The sequence below is a fragment of the Amyelois transitella genome, chromosome 29, assembly GCF_032362555.1.
Source record: "Amyelois transitella isolate CPQ chromosome 29, ilAmyTran1.1, whole genome shotgun sequence".
Taxonomy (NCBI): Eukaryota; Metazoa; Arthropoda; class Insecta; order Lepidoptera; family Pyralidae; genus Amyelois; species Amyelois transitella.
The window spans coordinates 5,008,965-5,027,500 of NC_083532.1; the positions used below are offsets into that span (position 1 = coordinate 5,008,965).

At 39.9% G+C, this 18,536-nt stretch overlaps 2 protein-coding genes across 8 annotated transcripts in view; one reads left to right on the plus strand and one right to left on the minus strand.

Moving 5' to 3' along the window:
* LOC106138583 (uncharacterized transmembrane protein DDB_G0289901) overlaps positions 1-18,536 on the minus strand; it is a 429,961-nt gene that overhangs the window by 393,456 nt on the left and 17,969 nt on the right. The window lies entirely within an intron of this gene.
* Positions 1-18,536, plus strand: part of LOC106131767 (CLIP-associating protein) — a 63,630-nt gene that overhangs the window by 33,645 nt on the left and 11,449 nt on the right. For all 7 annotated transcript variants that reach the window (XM_060952814.1, XM_060952811.1, XM_060952808.1 and 4 more), the window contains 7 exons: positions 1,284-1,400; positions 2,816-2,934; positions 3,984-4,114; positions 6,876-6,963; positions 7,785-7,910; positions 10,529-10,637; positions 11,457-11,561. In XM_060952814.1, the coding sequence (XP_060808797.1) occupies positions 1,284-1,400; positions 2,816-2,934; positions 3,984-4,114; positions 6,876-6,963; positions 7,785-7,910; positions 10,529-10,637; positions 11,457-11,561 (795 nt within the window). The remainder of the gene's footprint in view (positions 1-1,283; positions 1,401-2,815; positions 2,935-3,983; positions 4,115-6,875; positions 6,964-7,784; positions 7,911-10,528; positions 10,638-11,456; positions 11,562-18,536) is intronic.

The window sequence follows — 18,536 nt, forward strand, 5'->3', positions numbered from 1 at the left end:
AATGTTATTAGTTCATTGATAGCACTTGAAAGATTGGCTGTACCAGCTGATGTTCAGGTGAGCTGAAACGCGCTATTGAGATTCTCTCGTCAGGATATATAGGTCCAAACTAAAGTCGACTTTTCAATATGCTTAGACCAGGAGATAATTATGAAGGTTTTAGTTCATTGGTAGCAGTGAAAGATTGGCTGTACCAGCTGATGTTCAGGTGAGCTGAAACGCGCTATTGAGATTCTCTCGTCAGGATATATAGGTCCAAACTAAAGTCGACTTTTCAGTATGCTTAGACTAGGAGATAATATGAATGTTATTAGTTCATTGATAGCAGTTGAAAGATTGGCTGTACCAGCTGATGTTCAGGTGAGCTGAAACGCGCTATAGAGATTCTCTCGTCAGGATATATAGGTCTCGGAAGAAAAGTGATATTTTGGCGTGTTGGATCGACATGCTTAGATTCGTAAATAAAATTAATGTAATGAGTTCATTATGTATACTTATTTTATTCTATATGTATGTAGTGTGAACGTTTATTAGTTCATTGGTAGCAGTTGAAAGATTGGCTGTACCAGCTGATGTTCAGGTGAGCTGAAACGCGCTATCGAGATTCTCTCGTCAGGATATATAAGATAAACTTGACTTTTCGGCGTGTTGGATCGACATGCTTAGATTCGTAAATAATATATATTATATATGTATGTATATGAGTTCAGTATGTATAGTTATTTTATTTATATATGTAGTGTGAACGTTTATTATAATTAGTTCATTGGTAGCAGTTGAAAGATTAGCTACAGCTGGTACACCAGCTGATATTCAGGTGAGCTATTAAACGCGCTATCGAGATTTGCTCGCCAAGATGTGATCTCGGAAGAAAGGTAATATTTTGGCGTGTAAGATCGACATCTTTACACTGTGATATAGTCATTAGCTTATTTAAAATGAATTTTATACTGTCATCCAACTAACGACTGATAGGTCATTTCTTAAGTAGCAAAGAGATTTTACAGTTGGAGTTCAACTTTAGAAATAATGTTAATAGTACCGCGTGGTTCCCGGCAATTTAGGATAGGATCTCTCCATCTTTTACCCGCAAATGTCGTTAAAGGCGACTAAAGGATAGGCTAGCAACTTGTCACCATTTGAATTTAAAATCCATCATTAATCCACACAGCTGAACGTTGTCTTTCAGTCTTTTCGAGACCGTTGGCTCTGTTCAACCCCGCAAGGGACATAGACGCGATTATTACGTATGTATATATGTTAATAGTACCCACCTCTTTCAGATTGTTAATGAAACTTGGCACGGACATTCTAGGCTCTGTGCAAAGCAAGATAATGAAGACTCTGGACGTGATACACGAGTGTTTCCCTGCAGAACTACAGCTTCACAATATATTCAGGCGAGTAAACTCTTGAACGTGCCGTGTGGTTCCCGGCACCAGTACAAGAAAGAACAGGACCACTGTATCCCTTTTCTATGGATGTCGTAAAAGGCGACTGAGGGATAGGCTTATAAACTTGGGATTCTTTTTTTTAAGGCGATGAGCTAGCAACCTGTCACTATTTGAATCTCAATTCGATCATTAAGCCTAATAGCTGAGCGTGGCCTATGAGTCATTTCAAGACTGTTGGCTCTGTCTACCCCACAAGGGATATAGACGTGAGCATATGTATGTATGTAAACTCTTAAAATGATGAAGTGTGTGGCGACGTATCTACGCCACAAGTAACATTAGCCAATAACAGCGAAGAGTCTAAATCGCGCAAGCAAAGATTTGCGATTTTCGATTCGACCACCGACGCTTTAAATACCGCGCGTTTTAACAATCTAATAAATTTAAAAGCTAATCTCAGGAACTACTGGTTCGAATTGAAAATTTTTTTTTGTGTTGAATAGACAGTTGATTTATCGAGAAAGGCTTTATGCTATATAATATCACGCTGCAACTATTGGGAGCGAAGAAATAATGGAAAATGTGAAAAAAACGGGGAGGCATTAATGCTTTAATGATGCCCAAAATAACAACAAGTCGCGGGCACAGCTAATTATTTATAAATAGTGAAAAATTAATTTCTTTAAAGATTTAATCTCAATATGCCGGTTTCTTATTAAATAAGCTATAATTAACATTATAGCGTCAATGGTCGAATCGGTGAAGTTTAAAAGTGATACACATTCAAATCCCACATTGGCCATGACTATTTCCAAAGTAATGTACATTAGTTTGAATACTAACCGATGCTCTTACGGTGAGGGAAAACATCGTGAGGAAACCTGCACATTCAGGCAACTGTATGTGTGTGTGTACCATGATCGATGCAATACGGGTTAGGTTTCCCTGCAAAGGTTGCGGAGGTCAGACGGGAGTCGCTTCGTGTAAAAACCTGACTCTCACAATCCAGGGGCCATGGTCAAAGGCGCACCCCGGGCTCCTCTCCAGAGTGGTGAGGATGCGACCGGGACTAAAGCCAAGAGGAAATATGAGGCAAAATGACAATTAAACAATTATATTCATCATTTTGCCTAGGACACGAACATAATACTAGGGCCAGTTGACAATAGTGCGCGCCTTTTTAACAAGATACCCTCCTATATCAAAAATATTACCTCGTTCGATGTATTCAAGAGACAATTAGCCGAGCACATAATCTCAATTTACTGAACTTTTGCAGTTATATTTCGCTTATTAGTGTGACAACGAACTTATGTATTTTTTTATTTTTTTTTGTATTTTATATTCTTATGTAAGTGATGTAAAATTATGTCTTTATAAGAATAAAAGTCTATAAACATATTATCTTTGTGTGTGAACAGGTTCCTGGCAGATGGCGCCACCGCTCCCACGGGGAAGACCAAAGTGGCCGCGCTCAGATTCCTGGCGGATTTAGCTCATGACTACTGCACTCCGGCCAGTTTATCTGCGGCTTTGCATGGTACATACATACATACATACATACATACATACAATATCATCGCGTCTATGTCCCTTGCGGTGTATAAATATATACAGGACAATATAATTATATACGGGACACATTGCACAGATCGAGTTAGCCTCGAAGTAAGTTCGAGATTTGTGTTACGAGATACTAACTCAACGATACTATATTTTATAATAAATACTTATATAGATAAACATCCAAGACCCAGGCCAATCAGAAAAGAAGTTTGTTCCTCATCATGCCCTGGCCGGGATTCGAACCCGGTGTCACAGACAAGCGTACTACCGCTGCGCCACTGAGGCCGTCGAGTGATACATATGTACATACAATATCATCGCGTCTATATTCCTTGCGGTGTAGACAGGGCCAACAGTCTTCAAAAGACTGAAAGGCAACGTTCAGCTCTATGGTTTAATGATAGAACTTTAAAATAGTGACAGGTAACTGTCACTATTTGAATCACAGTGGCCTGTCAGTCTTTTCAATACTGTTGGCTCTTGAATCGTTGAATCATTAGTTTTACATTCATTCATGTTTTTTTATTATGTAGACAATGTGCATTCGTCCACGATTAAGATTTAAGAGATTATGTAAATTGACGTCCGGTGAAAATGCTGCAGTGTAGTTTGTTCCACCGCTTCTCCAACACACTACGCTTTTGAAGCTGTAGTATTTATAATTATATTAAAGTGATGTGGCTTCAATAAGTGATACCTTGTATCCAATTATGAAAATATGTTTATTCTGTGCCGTGTAGTTCCCGGCACCAATACAAAAAGGAATAGGACCACTTCGTCTCTTTCCCATGAATGTCGTAAAAAGCGACTAAGGGATAGGCTTATAAACTCGGGATTCTTTTTTAAGCGAAGGGCTAGCAACCTGTCACTAGTTGAATCTAAATTCTATCATTAAGCCAAATAGCTGAACGTGGCCATTCAGTCTTTTCAAGACTGTTGGCTCTGTCCACCCCGCAAGGGATATAGACGTGACCATATGTATGTATGTATGTATGTTTATTCTATTCTATACTTTCCTCACAGGTGGCGCCACCGGCGTGGCGGGCAGGGCGCTGGCGAAAGTCTCTGTCCTGGCCGCCGACCCGCGCGCCGCCGACGTCAGGGTGGCCGCAAGGAGGGCGCTGGCTTGCTTGTACGACTGTAACCCCGTGCCGGTGAGATTTTCCTTTTGGAGACTTCTAAAACGCGCTATCGAGATTCGCTCAGTAGAATATATATATATAGGTTCCGAGGAAATGTTAATTTTGGTCCTATTCATGATCCTACTAGATAAAATATAATTTCAACATACATACATACATACATACAATCACGCCTCTTTCCCGGAGGGGTAGGCAGAGACTACCTCTTTCCACTTGCCACGATCTCTGCATACTTCTTTCGCTTCGTCCACATTCATAACTCTCTTCATACAAGCTCGGCGGTTTCGGGTACTTTTGACCTGACCCTTTACCAGGACGTCCTTAATTTGATCAAGATACGTTCGTCTAGGTCTTCCCACTCCGACCTTTCCCTCCACACTCTCCTTATATATCTGCTTAGTCAACCTGCTTTCATTCATCCTCTCCACATGACCGAACCATCTTAACATACCCTTTTCTATTCCTGTAACTACATCTTCTTTCACATCACAACATTCCCTTATCACGCTGTTCCTTATCCTGTCACTCAATTTCACACCCATCATACTCCTTAACGCTCTCATTTCCACTGCATTTATTCTGCTTTCATGCTTCTTTTGCCATACCCAACTTTCACTCCCATACATTAATGTCGGGACCAACACGCCCCTGTGCACAGCCAGTCGAGCCTTTTTGGATAGTTTCTGACTGCTCATAAAGGCATGCAAAGCTCCATTCACCATGTTCCCCGCGTTCACTCTCCTTTCAATATCACTATCATACTTGCCATCTGATGTAAACTTTGATCCTAGATATACAAACTCTTTCACTTGCTCCACTTTTTCTCCTCCAATCAAAATATTACATGCTGTCATTTCTTTCTCCATTTCAAAAACCAGTGTTTTAGTTTTACTTACGTTCACTTTCATTCCTTTCTCTTTTAAAGCTTCATGCATACAGTTTACCATCTCCTGTAACTCCTACGCTGATGACGCCAGTATAACCTGATCGTCGGCATAGAGCAGACATTTGACGAGTAACTCATTCATCCTTAATCCACTTTTAGACTCTTTCAAATCTGTCAAACAGCTATCCATAAATAGGTTGAACAGCCACGGTGACGCAACACATCCTTGCCTAACGCCTTTCTCAATCTTAAACCACTCAGTGTGCGCTCCGTTTATCCTGACACAAGCACTCGAATCCTCATATAAGGATTTCAGTGCTCGTATTAAGAGACTGCTCACCCCATGCATAGAAAGTGCTGACCACAATTCATTCCTCTCAACTCTGTCATAGGCCTTTTCCAGATCTACGAATGTGCAATAGACTTTTTGACTCTTGGCCAAAAACTTTTCGGCTATGCACCGCAAGGAAAAGACCTGATCAGTACATCCCATTCCCTTTCGAAATCCCGCTTGAGCATCCCATATTTTGTCATCAGTTTCATTCCTGACTCTATTAATCAATACCTTAGCATACAATTTGCCGACGACGCTAAGCAGGCTTATACCACGATAATTTTTGCAGTCCAGCTGTGACCCTTTTCCTTTGTAAAGTGGCACGATAACAGCCTTACACCAATCTTTTGGTACTCGGCCGCTTCTCCAACACAAATTGAAAAGGCAGTACAACTGACTAGCTACTACGCCTTTTCCTGCTTTAAGCATCTCGACCGACACTCTATCACACCCAGCAGCCTTTCCCGCTTTCATACTCTTAAGTGCTTCCACAATTTCGAACATTTCAATTTCGCCTTCCATCTCATTCTCTTTTTCTTTGCTATAGCAGAAATCTTTCTTATTTCCTTCCTTTTTTTCAAATAAACTTTCAAAATAGTCCTTCCATATCTTTAGTACACATTCTTCTCCTTTCACAACGCTACCATCCTGGCATCTGATCCTAGTCAGCTCTCTGGTTATAGTATTTCCTCGGGCTGACCTTACGGATTTCCAGAATACTTTCAGATTTGACTGAAAGTCTTCTGATAGCCTTTTATCAAAATCCTCTTTATACTCTTCTTTCTTTCTAATCACAGCTTTCTTAACCAAATCTTTCATTTTCTTATATTCCTTACGTGCTTCATTCACATCTTCATCTATAACCTCTTGCATTCTTAAGTTAGCTTTTGCTGCTAACAAATCCAGCCATGCTTTCTTCTTTAATCGCACAAGTTCTTGCACATCTTTACTCATCCACGCATTTTTGTGATTTTATTAATTATAATTTCAAGAATAGACAAATAAGGTAAATTTCATATGTATCATTTTATTTTATACCGTGTGGTTACCGGCACCAAAAGAAAAAAGAATTGGACCACTAGTCCATCTCTTTCCCACGGATGAAGTAAAAGGTGACTAAGGGATTGGGCTTATAAACTTGGGGTTCTTCCCATTCATTCATTTTTATATTCATTAGGCGATGGGCTGGCAACCTGTCACTATTTGAATCTCAATTCTATGATCGAGCTAAACAGCTGAACGTGTCTTCTAAACTGTTGGCTCTGTCTACCCGCAAGGGATATAGATGTGATTATATTTATATGTATATATATAAGTAACCTCTGTAACTTTGTCTCTTGTGTTTATCAGTCTATGTTTCTCTGTGTATATAAATAAATAAATAAATATGTACATGTATGTTTATAATACATCAAATCACGCCTCTTTCCCGGGAGGGAAGGCAGAGACTACCTCTTTCCACTTGCCACGATCTCTGCATATTTCCTTCGCTTCATCCACATTCATAACTCTTATTATTATCCAAACTTATAAAGAACAAATTGTCACAACAGTTCACGGCGCTGATGAGCGAACTTCCGCCGGAAACGCAGACTCTCGTCAATGGTGTGGTCCAACAGCACGTGAGACGAACGTCCAGCAGTGAGTGTTATAATAAATATATATATATATATATATATATACGCACGGTGAATTACAGAAGAACATGTGTTGGTGACCAAAACTTATATATATGTACTATATATATATATATATATATATATATATATATATATATATATATATATATATATATATATATATATATTTATGCACAATGAAACCACCAATGAAAAAAGAATAGGACCACTCCATCTCTTTCCCATGGATGTCGTAAAAGGCGACTAAGGGATGGGCTTACAAACTTGAGATTCTTTTTTTTTAGGCGATGGGCTAGCAACCTGTCACTATTTGAATCTCAATTCTATCATTCAGCCGAATAGCTGAACGTGGCCATTTAGTCTTTTCAAGACTGTTGGCTCTGTCTACCCCGCAAGGGATAAAGACGTGACTATGTATATGTAAATATATACAGGACAAAATACGCTGGTTGTGTTAGCCGCGAAGTAAGTTCGAGACTTGTGTTAAGAGATACTAACTCAACGATACTATATTTTTTAATAAATACTTATATAGATAAATGGCCAATGAGAAAAAGTTCTGTTCTCATCATGCCCTGACCGGGATTCGAACCCGGGACCTCCGGTGTCACAGACAAGCGTACTACCGCTGCGCCTACAGGCCGTGATATAAGATATAATAGATAGATATAAAAAAAAACTGCCGTGTGGTCATTTCTATCATTATGCTGAACAGCTGAACTGAACGTGGCCTATCAGTCTTTTCAAGACTGTTGGCTCTGTCTACCCCGCAAGGGATATAGACGTGACCATATATATGTATGTATGTTATATTCGCAACAGCCGGTAGCGACAGCCCGCTGCGTACAGTCAGCAGCGCCAGCAACTCCGCCAACGCTGAGGACGTGTACTCCAGGATACGGAAGACCACGACTGAGATACACTCTTACACCAAGCAGCACTCCAATGGTGAGGATATTATCTATACATATAATAAAACAGTAAAAATATTTTGTCTGTACATTTAGTATTTTTGACTGAAATGGATAGAGGGACACTTAGAATGAATAATAGAATTTCTTGTATATTATATAATTAAATATATATACAGGGTGACATTTAAAACAACTGCATAAATTTAACTGTTAAGTGTACTCATCTAAAGGATATTTAAAAACGTTAAATGAAAAATATCGGTTCGTATTTCAGAAAGTACGAAAAAAAATAAAAGTATCAAAATCCACGATCCTAAATACGTAATATATAGTATATATGTATATGTATATATTATGTAGGTAACTGAAGACCCAGAATAACATATAGGCTACTTTTTATCCCGGAGTTCCCGCGGGATTGATAGGGTTTCCATGCGGACGGATATATACTACTCTGTCAAGAAAGTAGCAGGAAAAGATCAATAATACACAAACTGTTTGTTATTCATCCAAATTTATTTTATCACCTTCAAAATATGCTCCTTTAGAAACGATACACTTACGCCAACGAATAATCCAATCATCAAAACATTTTTTAAACGCTGTTTCCGGAATTGAGGTCAGTTCTCGCCGCGAATTCTCTTTTATGTCTTCTACCGATTGAAAACGGGTGCCACGAAGTAGTAATTTGAGTTTAGGAAAAAGAAAAAAGTCGGCTGGAGCCATATCTGGTGAATATGGTGGTTGCTCGATGGTATTTGTTGAGTGTTTGGTTAAAAATTCGTTCACAATGATGGCCTTGTGCGAAGGTGCATTATCATGGTGCAAAATCCAAGAATTTTCTTTCCACAAATCTGGCCTTTTTCGTCGGATTTGCTCTCTTATACGCCGCATAACACTAAAATAATATTCCTTATTTACCGTTTGACCTTCCGGCAAGAATTCCGAGTGCACAACACCGCGATAGTCAAAGAAAACAGTCAACATGACTTTGACTTTTGAACGACTTTGGCGTGGTTTTTTCGGTTTCGGTTCAGTTGGAAGGCGCCACTCCGAAGCTTGTTGACTAGTTTGCATGTCAAACTCGTAAACCCACGTCTCGTCACCAGTAACAATGCGTTTCATGAATGTTGGGTCGGAATTGACTCGTTCTAGCATGTCCTCAGCGACTCTCATGCGATTGAGTTTTTGAAAAAAATTCAGGTCTTTTGGGACTAGCCGAGCGGCAACATGTTTCATACCCAAATTATTAGTTAAAATGGTACGGATCGACTCGTGAGATACAGAAAGTTCGGTGGCTATCTCTCTCAAAGTTGAATGAGGATTTTCAGTCACTATTTCCTTCACTTTTGCGATGTTAACTTCAGTTGCAGACGTTGATGGCCTACCAGGGCGAGGCAAATCTTCCATCACATCTCGACCGCTTTTGAACGCTTTGTACCACTCATAAGCACGAGTTTTTGATAAAGTCGATTCACCGTAAGCCTTCTGTAACATTTTCAGTAACTCCGAACACGATATTCCATTGGCAATGCAAAATTTAAGACAAATTCTTTGTTCGATGTTTTTATCCATTATGAAATTAGCAATACACACTAGATATGATATAACTAAAAATAGCACTGTATTTAATGTAAACAAAAGATGCAACTCAAACTCCGCGCCAAAATGGAAAACAGTTGTGCCAATCTAACAACAACAAAAAAAAACAAAAATTTGAATTTGGAACCATAAATAAATAATCCATTCCCGATACTTTTCTGACTGAATGTATATATATAACTAGAGGACGCCCGCGACTTCGTCCGTGTGGAATAGTTATTTTGGTCATCATTGAAGCCCTTAAAAATGAATAATTTTCCCCGTTTTTTTCACATTTTCCATTATTTCTTCGCTCCTTATAGTTGCAGCGTGATGTTATATAGCCTAAACCCTTCCTCGATTAATGGTCTATTCAACGCAAAAATAATTTTTCAATTCGAACCAGTAGTTCCTGAGATTAGCGCGTTCAAACAAACAAACCCTTCAGCTTTAAATTATTAGTATATACATATATTATATATTATATTAGGATATATACTAGCCGGCGAACTTTTTTTTTGCCATATTAATAATTTTTTAAGTAATTTCTAGTTAAAAAAAAATTTCGTTTGCGCGATTCAGAATACGCACTGAATATTGGCCGTGGCATGTGACGTTCGGACGCATTGCCACAACTTATTAACCGCCTTCGGAAAAAAGGTGTGGTTCTCATTTTGACGTGTATGTATATTTTTGTGAATGTATGTATGTTTGTTTGTATGTATATACCTATCTTTGTTTGTTGAAACTAATTTTGTACACTAAAAAGAAGGTTTTTGAAATTTAACCGACTGTCAGTGAAAGGTGGATATCGATTTAAGGCGGTTCTCTTTTTACACATCACTGCATAGTATAAAACAAAGTCGCTATTTTAGTCTGTTTGTCTGTATGCTTAAATCTTTAAAATTACGCAACGGATATTGATGCGGTTTTTTGTAACAGGTAGAGTGATTCAAGAGGAAGGTTTTTATGTGTAATAACATTTATAATTTTGCACCCGTGCGAAGCCGGGGCGGGTCGCTAGTGTTATTATATATTATTGAATGTTATTATTTCCGTTTCATTTTACAGCCGAATGCGGTAACCACATGTCCAGCAAAGACTCCGGCATCAGCCAGATGTCTGACGTCACGTTGTCCAATAGAGGTCACAATGGCGTGCCGAACGGGCATTATAACAAGTTAGTGTGTCTCTCTTTCTGTCTCTCTTTCTCTCTCTTTCACACACTCACTCTCACTCTCTCTCACACACACTCTCTCTCACTCACTCTCACTCTCTCTCACAAACTCTCACTCTCTGTCTCTCTTATATATTAGCACTTCTACCTCTCTCGCTCTCTCTTATGTTAGCACCTTTCTATCTGCCTCTCTCTGCCCGCCACCTAATAATAGGACCACTACGTCGCTTTCGCATGGATTTCGTGTGAGGCGACTAAGGGGTGGGCTTACAAACTTGGGATTCTTCTTTTAGGCGTCGGGGTAGCAACTTAGTCATTTCAAGAGTGGTGGGCTATCCCTTAGTCGCATTTTATATCCACGGGAACGTGATGGAGTGGTCCTATCCTTTTTTTTTTAATGGTATCGGACACCACACGTTACATTTTATTTATGACGGCCTCTGTGGCGCAGCGGCAGTACGCTTGTCTGTGACACCGGAGGTCCCGGGTTGGAATCCCGGCCAGGGCATGATGAGAAAAGAACTTTTTCTTGGATGTTTATCTATATAAGTATTCATTATAAAATATAGTATCGTCGAGTTAGTATCTCGTAACACAAGTCTCGAACTTACTTCGAGGCTTACTCAATCTGTGTAATTTGTCCCGTATATATTTATTTAATGAAAGTTATTATAACAACAATAAAAAATCAATATCAGCTGCTTTCAATACTGTTAAGACACCCGCCAGGTAGATCGTTCTCAGTGGATTTAGATTTAGTTATAAATATTAGTAGATTTAGTATAAATATAAATATATATAAATATATATATATATTTGCAGTGATGCAATAGCGAGAGCCGCGTCTGCAGACAGCTCCGAGGATGCTAACAGCACCAAAGAGTCTTCTCCTGTACCGGCGCATCACCGCTTGGACCTGCCTCACGGGTGAGTTATACATACATACATACATAACATCACGCCTCTTTCCCGGAGGGGTAGGCAGAGACTACATCTTTCCACTTGCCACGATCTCTGCATACTATCTTCGCTTCGTCCACATTCATAACTCGCTTCATGCAAGCTCGGCGGTTGCGGGTACTTTTATATATTAACATAAATACATACATATGGTCACGTCTATATCCCTTACGGGGTAGACAGAGCCAATAGTCCCGAAAAGACTGAATGGCCACGTTCAGCCGTTTGGCTTAATGATAGAATTGAGATTCATATAGTGAAAGAGATTTTTTCAAAAACCTTAATATTTTAACATTGCCCTCACAATACATTTTCAAATTCAAATTCAAAATTCAAATTCAAAATTTATTTATTTCGGATAACAGGATCCATTTGTTTAGTAACAATGGTACTTATAAATATGTTAGTATAAAAACATAGACAACACAAAAAGAAATAAAAATAAAAACATAAAAAATAAAATCAGTAAATCATGTACTTGCGAGGCACTCCGTGCGGATGATCACGTACACCAATACGACAGTCTTCTATTTCCGTCATCACCCGGACGAAGTGTCTCAGCAGAGGTGCATTGAGATCCTGAGCCACTATTTTCAGGATACTGTTTTCACTCCCCCGCACCCTCCTTAGCATAGATGACACTCTCTTTCTAATTATGGCATGAAACCCATCCGTTTGGGCCTGAGCAAACATACCGGAGGCGCTGCAAAAGCGAGGGAGTTTCAACATCATCCTGAAAATGTTATTATACTGTATGCGCAGTGTATTTAGCGATTTTTTAGTGTAACTAAACCAAAGGCTGCCCGTGTACATACTCTGACAGTAGGCTTTAAAGAGTGTTATTTTTACTTGGTCTGAACAACGGGCGAACCTTCTTATCAGCATATTTCCGCGAATCGCCAGAGACCTGCGCTCCCTCTCTATATCTGCATCGTCCCTAAGGTCATCAGTGAGAATATGTCCCAGGTAACGGAATTGATAAACACGCGTCAATTTCACCCCGTTTAATACGGGGGAGATGTGTTCAGGACATTTACCACCGGCCTTAAAGATCATGTACTGACTCTTCTTAACATTGTATATGAGACCATGTGCCTTGGCATATGACTCACATACCTCTAACAGCTCTGCAATGGCCCTCACAGTCGGTCCCAGCACCACCATGTCGTCTGCGTAACTAAAGTTGTTAGCATTAACACCCCCCACCCAGCATCCGACACGCCTGCTGCTAAGCTCAACTATGAGATCATTAACATACAGGTTGAAGAGTGTAGGAGACGATATCCCCCCCTGTCTCACTCCACACTCCAACCCGTATGGCTCAGAGATACTGTTCGACCATTTCACAGAATTGGTTTGGTTTGCATACCAATACCGAAACAAATTAATCAACTGAACCGGTATACCCCTGTCCCTCATTTTTCCCCAGAGCACATCGTATGAAACGAGATCGAAGGCTTTGGAGAGATCTAAGAAACAGGCGTACACCGGTGTCTTGCGGTTGGTGTAATAGTGGACGGTGTGCTTGAGAGCCAGAATTGCGCTTTCAGTGGATAGTTTCGGTCGAAAACCGAACTGGGCGTCGTGTATTTTTAGGTACTTCTGTAAACAAGAATCAAGCAAACCGTCCAATACCTTGGCCACGATAGTTGCGAGAGAGATTGGACGATAATTGTTTCTATCTGAGATGTTACCTGTCTTGTTTTTAGCTATTGGCACAACTATTGTTTTCATAAGATTAGCTGGTAGGTACGAATGTCTAAAACACATATTAAAAAACAAAGACAGGACCCTCGGCAGATGACTCCCCGCATACTTCAAATGCTCAATACTAAGTCCGTCGTGCCCCGGGGACCTGCCTCTGCACATACCCGTTATTATGTCATTTACATGACCCGCAGTAAACAAAAGCAATGGCTCAATCCCCGGGTGACTCAGAACAGCATCAAAACCTGCAGTGGATTGACCCAGAGGGGACCGCACCTGAAAATGTTCTCTGAACATGTTTGCGATCTCCTCAGCGTCGCTCTTTCCGTCTACACACACAGGCAGTCCCGGTCCCTTACCCAGTACATTTGTGGCCTTCCAAAATTTCCCAAAATTCTTATCCGCTCTTAATTTTGCTATTTTGTCCATTTTGATTTGGTCCTGATTGTTTTGGCACCATTTTAATCTACCCTTGTAAATTTTCCTAGACTCACACATTTGATCGTAAAATGGGCCTGCGGCCGGCCTATTATGGAATACCCATATGCCAAATCTGAACCGGGCCTCCCTGTGTGCGTCTCTCACATGGCTATTCCAACCACACAATACCTTATTTTTGACAACCATATTACATTTATGACGTTCTTTAGTTTTGGTTGCCGCTTCTGTTAATATGAGAACTATCTGTTCATACATCCCATCCAAGATACGTTTATGATCCGCCAAGTCACATGACCCGCTGCTACACTCCTCCAATTCCTTAGGTAAGTCAATATCTCGCAAACACGCATGGCAAAGGCTCTGGTATCTATTTATTTGTGAGTCATCCCTTTCACCCCAAATTACAGCGGAACCCGTTACGCCGCGGGTCATGAGTTTGGGGCTCACGATGTCCATATTGCATTCTACAAACAATGGTAAATGATCAGAGAGAAAGACATCCTCAAGTACACTGACCCTCACAATCGACATCATTGCTGATTGGGATACCACACTATGGTCCAGCCAACTCCTCGTCCCGTGGTAGGAGTCGGAAAAAGTATATGTTCCCTAATTCTAATTTCACCTAGTACTTCAGTAAAAATCGGCAAGTTATTATGACATCTAGTTGGCATGTAAACTGAAAATACCAGAATATCCCGTCCTCTAAGAGTAAGTTTAACCGCCGCAAGTCTTGGGCTGCTACAATCAATAACACATACCGAATCAAATATACACTTCCTATAGAGTATGGCCAGCCCACCGTAGGGTCTCCCTCTCAGTATACCAGCCGATGAATCCACAGCAGACTTACCGATGTACTCAAAGTCATTACTAACTAAACTGAGCATCGGTATATCGTGCTCTAAAAGCCAGGTCTCCTGTAGACATACCACACTAGACATCGAGCATATAGATCTAATATCCTCAATGGACCTCTTAAAAGATTTACAGTTAAAACTTGCTAAAATAAGGTTATTATTATTATTAGAACTATAATCCATAATTAAGAATCTTTTTTGACTTTAACATTGCGGTCTCCTTGTTTAGTTCCATACAAAAACTTAACAAACCGCCTAAACGTAATGCCATCTGGCCACAGAGCGCCATCTAAAAACATATCAACCCTATTCTTAGGTACAAACAATTTGTACGCATTATATTTTTTCAAAGATTTCATTTTTATCAATTTCAACGACACGCACACGTTTGTTTTTTCTTTAATATAATTAATAATGTCCTCTTCACACGTTTCTTTGCTAACATTTGAGATAAACAAAGGAATTTTCACATCCGCGGCTTTAAATTTAACATCGGGAGCGATCGCTGCGCGACCTTTTTGACCAATCAATTTATATCTTTTAGCCGATTTGGACTGAACAACCTGCCATTCATCATCACTTACTTGCACTTGCGTGCAATTTTTCACCATAAATTCACTTCTTTGATCGCTATAGCTACGCACTCCCGCACAAACACTAGAAACAGCTGATCGATCGCTCACCATTAGCGGATTGTTTACATCTACGCGCTCGCCGCACGTAGCAACAGCACAAACTCCCTCCGTTTGAGGTATTAATGATACTTCGGTTACGCTCACCTGCGCCTCCGCCATCATTGTACATCGCGACGTCTCTGTCTCACTCACTGCGCAGTCTTCTATGGGACCAGTTTTGCTGTCCTTTCCGCTCTCGCATGTCGGAACCGCAGTACAGGCCTCCACGTGTCTCTCGAGATCGTCTGTTGCGTTCACTTGCTCGCGTGTAAAGGAGACAGACTTACTCGGGCGGGTCGATGCACGCGCAGGAGTCGAGTGGTCATTGACCTCATCCGTAGATACCCGCACAGTTTTTATCGGAACATATTGTAGACCTATAGGCCCGCTATTTAAGTCATACAAACTATCTTGCAGACACGCTCCTCTTCTGTTGTTTACCAAACTGCGGGAACGGCAAGCATCCATTGGAATAATCGATGCATGCTTCAAGTTTTCCATCTCATATTTAAGGTTTTCAAACATGTCTATCGTAACGGCTACCTGCTGCAACGAGCTTACTTGGTTCTGAAGTCTCGCAATATCTTTAAGCAAACGTGAGCAATCAATGTGATCAAAACCAACGCTCGGTACGAGATGTAAGTCCTTAGCCACAAATATTGGAAGGACTTCTGCACTCGTCGACTTCATAACACCAATAATATCATCCAAATCTCGCGCCATTCTTTTCTTGCCCTCCTTTCTTCGTATTGGCATTTTCTTGGCATTGGGCAAAGAGTCATACAACAATGACTTCGCTTCCGCAATTTTTTCGACACTGAAAGAGGAACTAACCAACTGATGGATGCTCTCCTCATCCATATAATCTAACACATTAGCCAGAAATGCAAGAAGTTCGTTAATAACAACGTTGCAACTCGCGCACTTTACTATTTTCGAAGTCATAATTGCCTTTATCGATGAGTCACGGTCACAAAGCAACCGCGTCCGCACGCATTCGACTGCGTCGAGCGACTGACTTTTCGATAACATTATGCATGTTAGGAAAAACTTAGACTTTTTCAAAAAAGTAGGTGAATGTACTAGTAGATCACTGCGGAACAATTACAAGTTGTCGATCCCAGCACATCGGCTGGCTAAGGTAGGGAAATCGTTTCTGATTAATTGTATAAGATTTTATAATAAATTACCAAAAAGTGTTCTTGAAATGAACGATAGAAAATTCAAAAAGTATATTAAAGTTGAGCTTTGTAGGAAGCATTACAGCACGGAGGATTATATTAATGATAAACATGTGTGGCCCGAGCTTGACATAATGGCCTCTTAAATGCTTGTGCATTTTTGACATGATCTTGACATAATTTGTACAGTGTGTACAAATTTTATTTTATCTTTATTTTTATTTTATTTGACGAAATATTCGTATTGACATAATCAGTTCTACATTCGTTCATGTTTTTTTAATGTAGACAATGTGCATTCGTCCACGATTTAAATTTAAGAGATCTATATTTGTAAATTAGCGTCCGATGAAAATGCTGCAGTGTAGTTTGTTCCGCCGCTTCTTCTGCACATGACGCTTTGGAAGCGGCAGTAGTTATAATTAGATTTAAGTTATGTGACGTCAATAAGTGATACCTTGTATCCAATTTTGAAAATTATTCTATTCTATTGTATTGTGTTATTATGAAAATTGCTTAATCGGAATTCGAATCTATGTTACAATGTACTTGTCGGTCTTCCGAATCAGCATGGGCTTCACCCCTTCACCATGTGCCCAAGAATGGAAGCCGCGGTTCCCCAGGCGTCACACCAGCCTGGCGGAAGATCTTCCCTTTGGTGGCGGTCGAGCCGAATCATCGCTCCCGCTACATACATACATACATAAAATCACGCCTCTTTCCCGGAGCAGTAGGCAGAGACTACCTCTTTCCACTTGCCACGATCTCTGCATATTTCCTTTGCTTCATCCACATTCATAACTCTCTTCACGCAAGCTCCCGCTACATTAGTCTTATATTAGAGTTGATCCCTGTGGAGCTAACTTCTGACGTTGACTCTTGTCCATTGCGCGCTGAAACCCTACTTAATAATAACACAACTCCCATCAAATCTGTCTTTAAATTTAAATATGTTAACTCTGATAATATATTAAAGGCGTTCAAACAACTTAATTTGAAAAAGTCTGAAGACCATTGGGGTATGTCTGTTAGTATCATAAGTCAAATCATAGATATTATTGCATCTGATCTAGCTTTTATATTTAATGAATGTATTGATGAGGGTATTTTTCCAAATTTAATGAAATGTAGCAAATTAATACCTCTATTCAAAAAAGGGGAGAAAACAGTCCTTGGCAATTATAGACCTATTTCTATATTGCCAGTTTTGAGCAAGGTGTTTGAGAAGATGATGCTTAATCAAATGCAACAATATTTTAAAATCAATAACATTTTCCATTCCCAACAATATGGGTTCACTGCCGGGAAGTCCACCACTGATGCGGGAGTAGCACTTGTTACTCAAATCTATGACGCGTGGGAGAGTTCACAGGATTCAGTTGGAGTCTTTTGCGATCTCTCTAAAGCATTTGATTGCGTAGATCATCAGACACTTTTGCGTAAACTTCGTCAATATGGGTTTGACCACAAATCAACTAAACTAATGGCATCCTATTTGACTGATAGGCTTCAAACTGTAGATATTAATGGAGTAAAGTCAAGCGGATCAAGCGTCTCAATGGGTGTTCCTCAGGGCTCAATTTTAGGACCATTCCTCTTCTTGGTATATGTCAATGACCTGCCTTTTATGGTGGAAAAACAGGCGGGTATAGTGCTGTTTGCCGATGACACTTCTTTAATATTTAAATTAGATCGCCATAGCGAAAATGTAAGTTCGGTTAATAATATACTGTCGGCCATATCTATCTGGTTCTCAACCAACAATCTTCTTTTAAATGCTAATAAGACCCAATGCATTAAATTTACCCTTCCAAACGTAAGGCAGGCCAATACTGACATAATACTGGAAGGCCAGAAATTAGAATTTGTTGAAAATACAAAGTTTTTAGGAATTATAATTGATGCAAAGCTACAGTGGGGTGCTCATATTTCTAAACTATCCAATAGACTTAGCTCTGCCGCTTATGCTGTTAGGAGGATCCGACAATTGACAGATGTAGCTACAGCTAGGCTTGTTTATTTCAGCTATTTTCATAGCTTGTTATCTTATGGTTTACTTTTATGGGGTAGCGCGGCTGA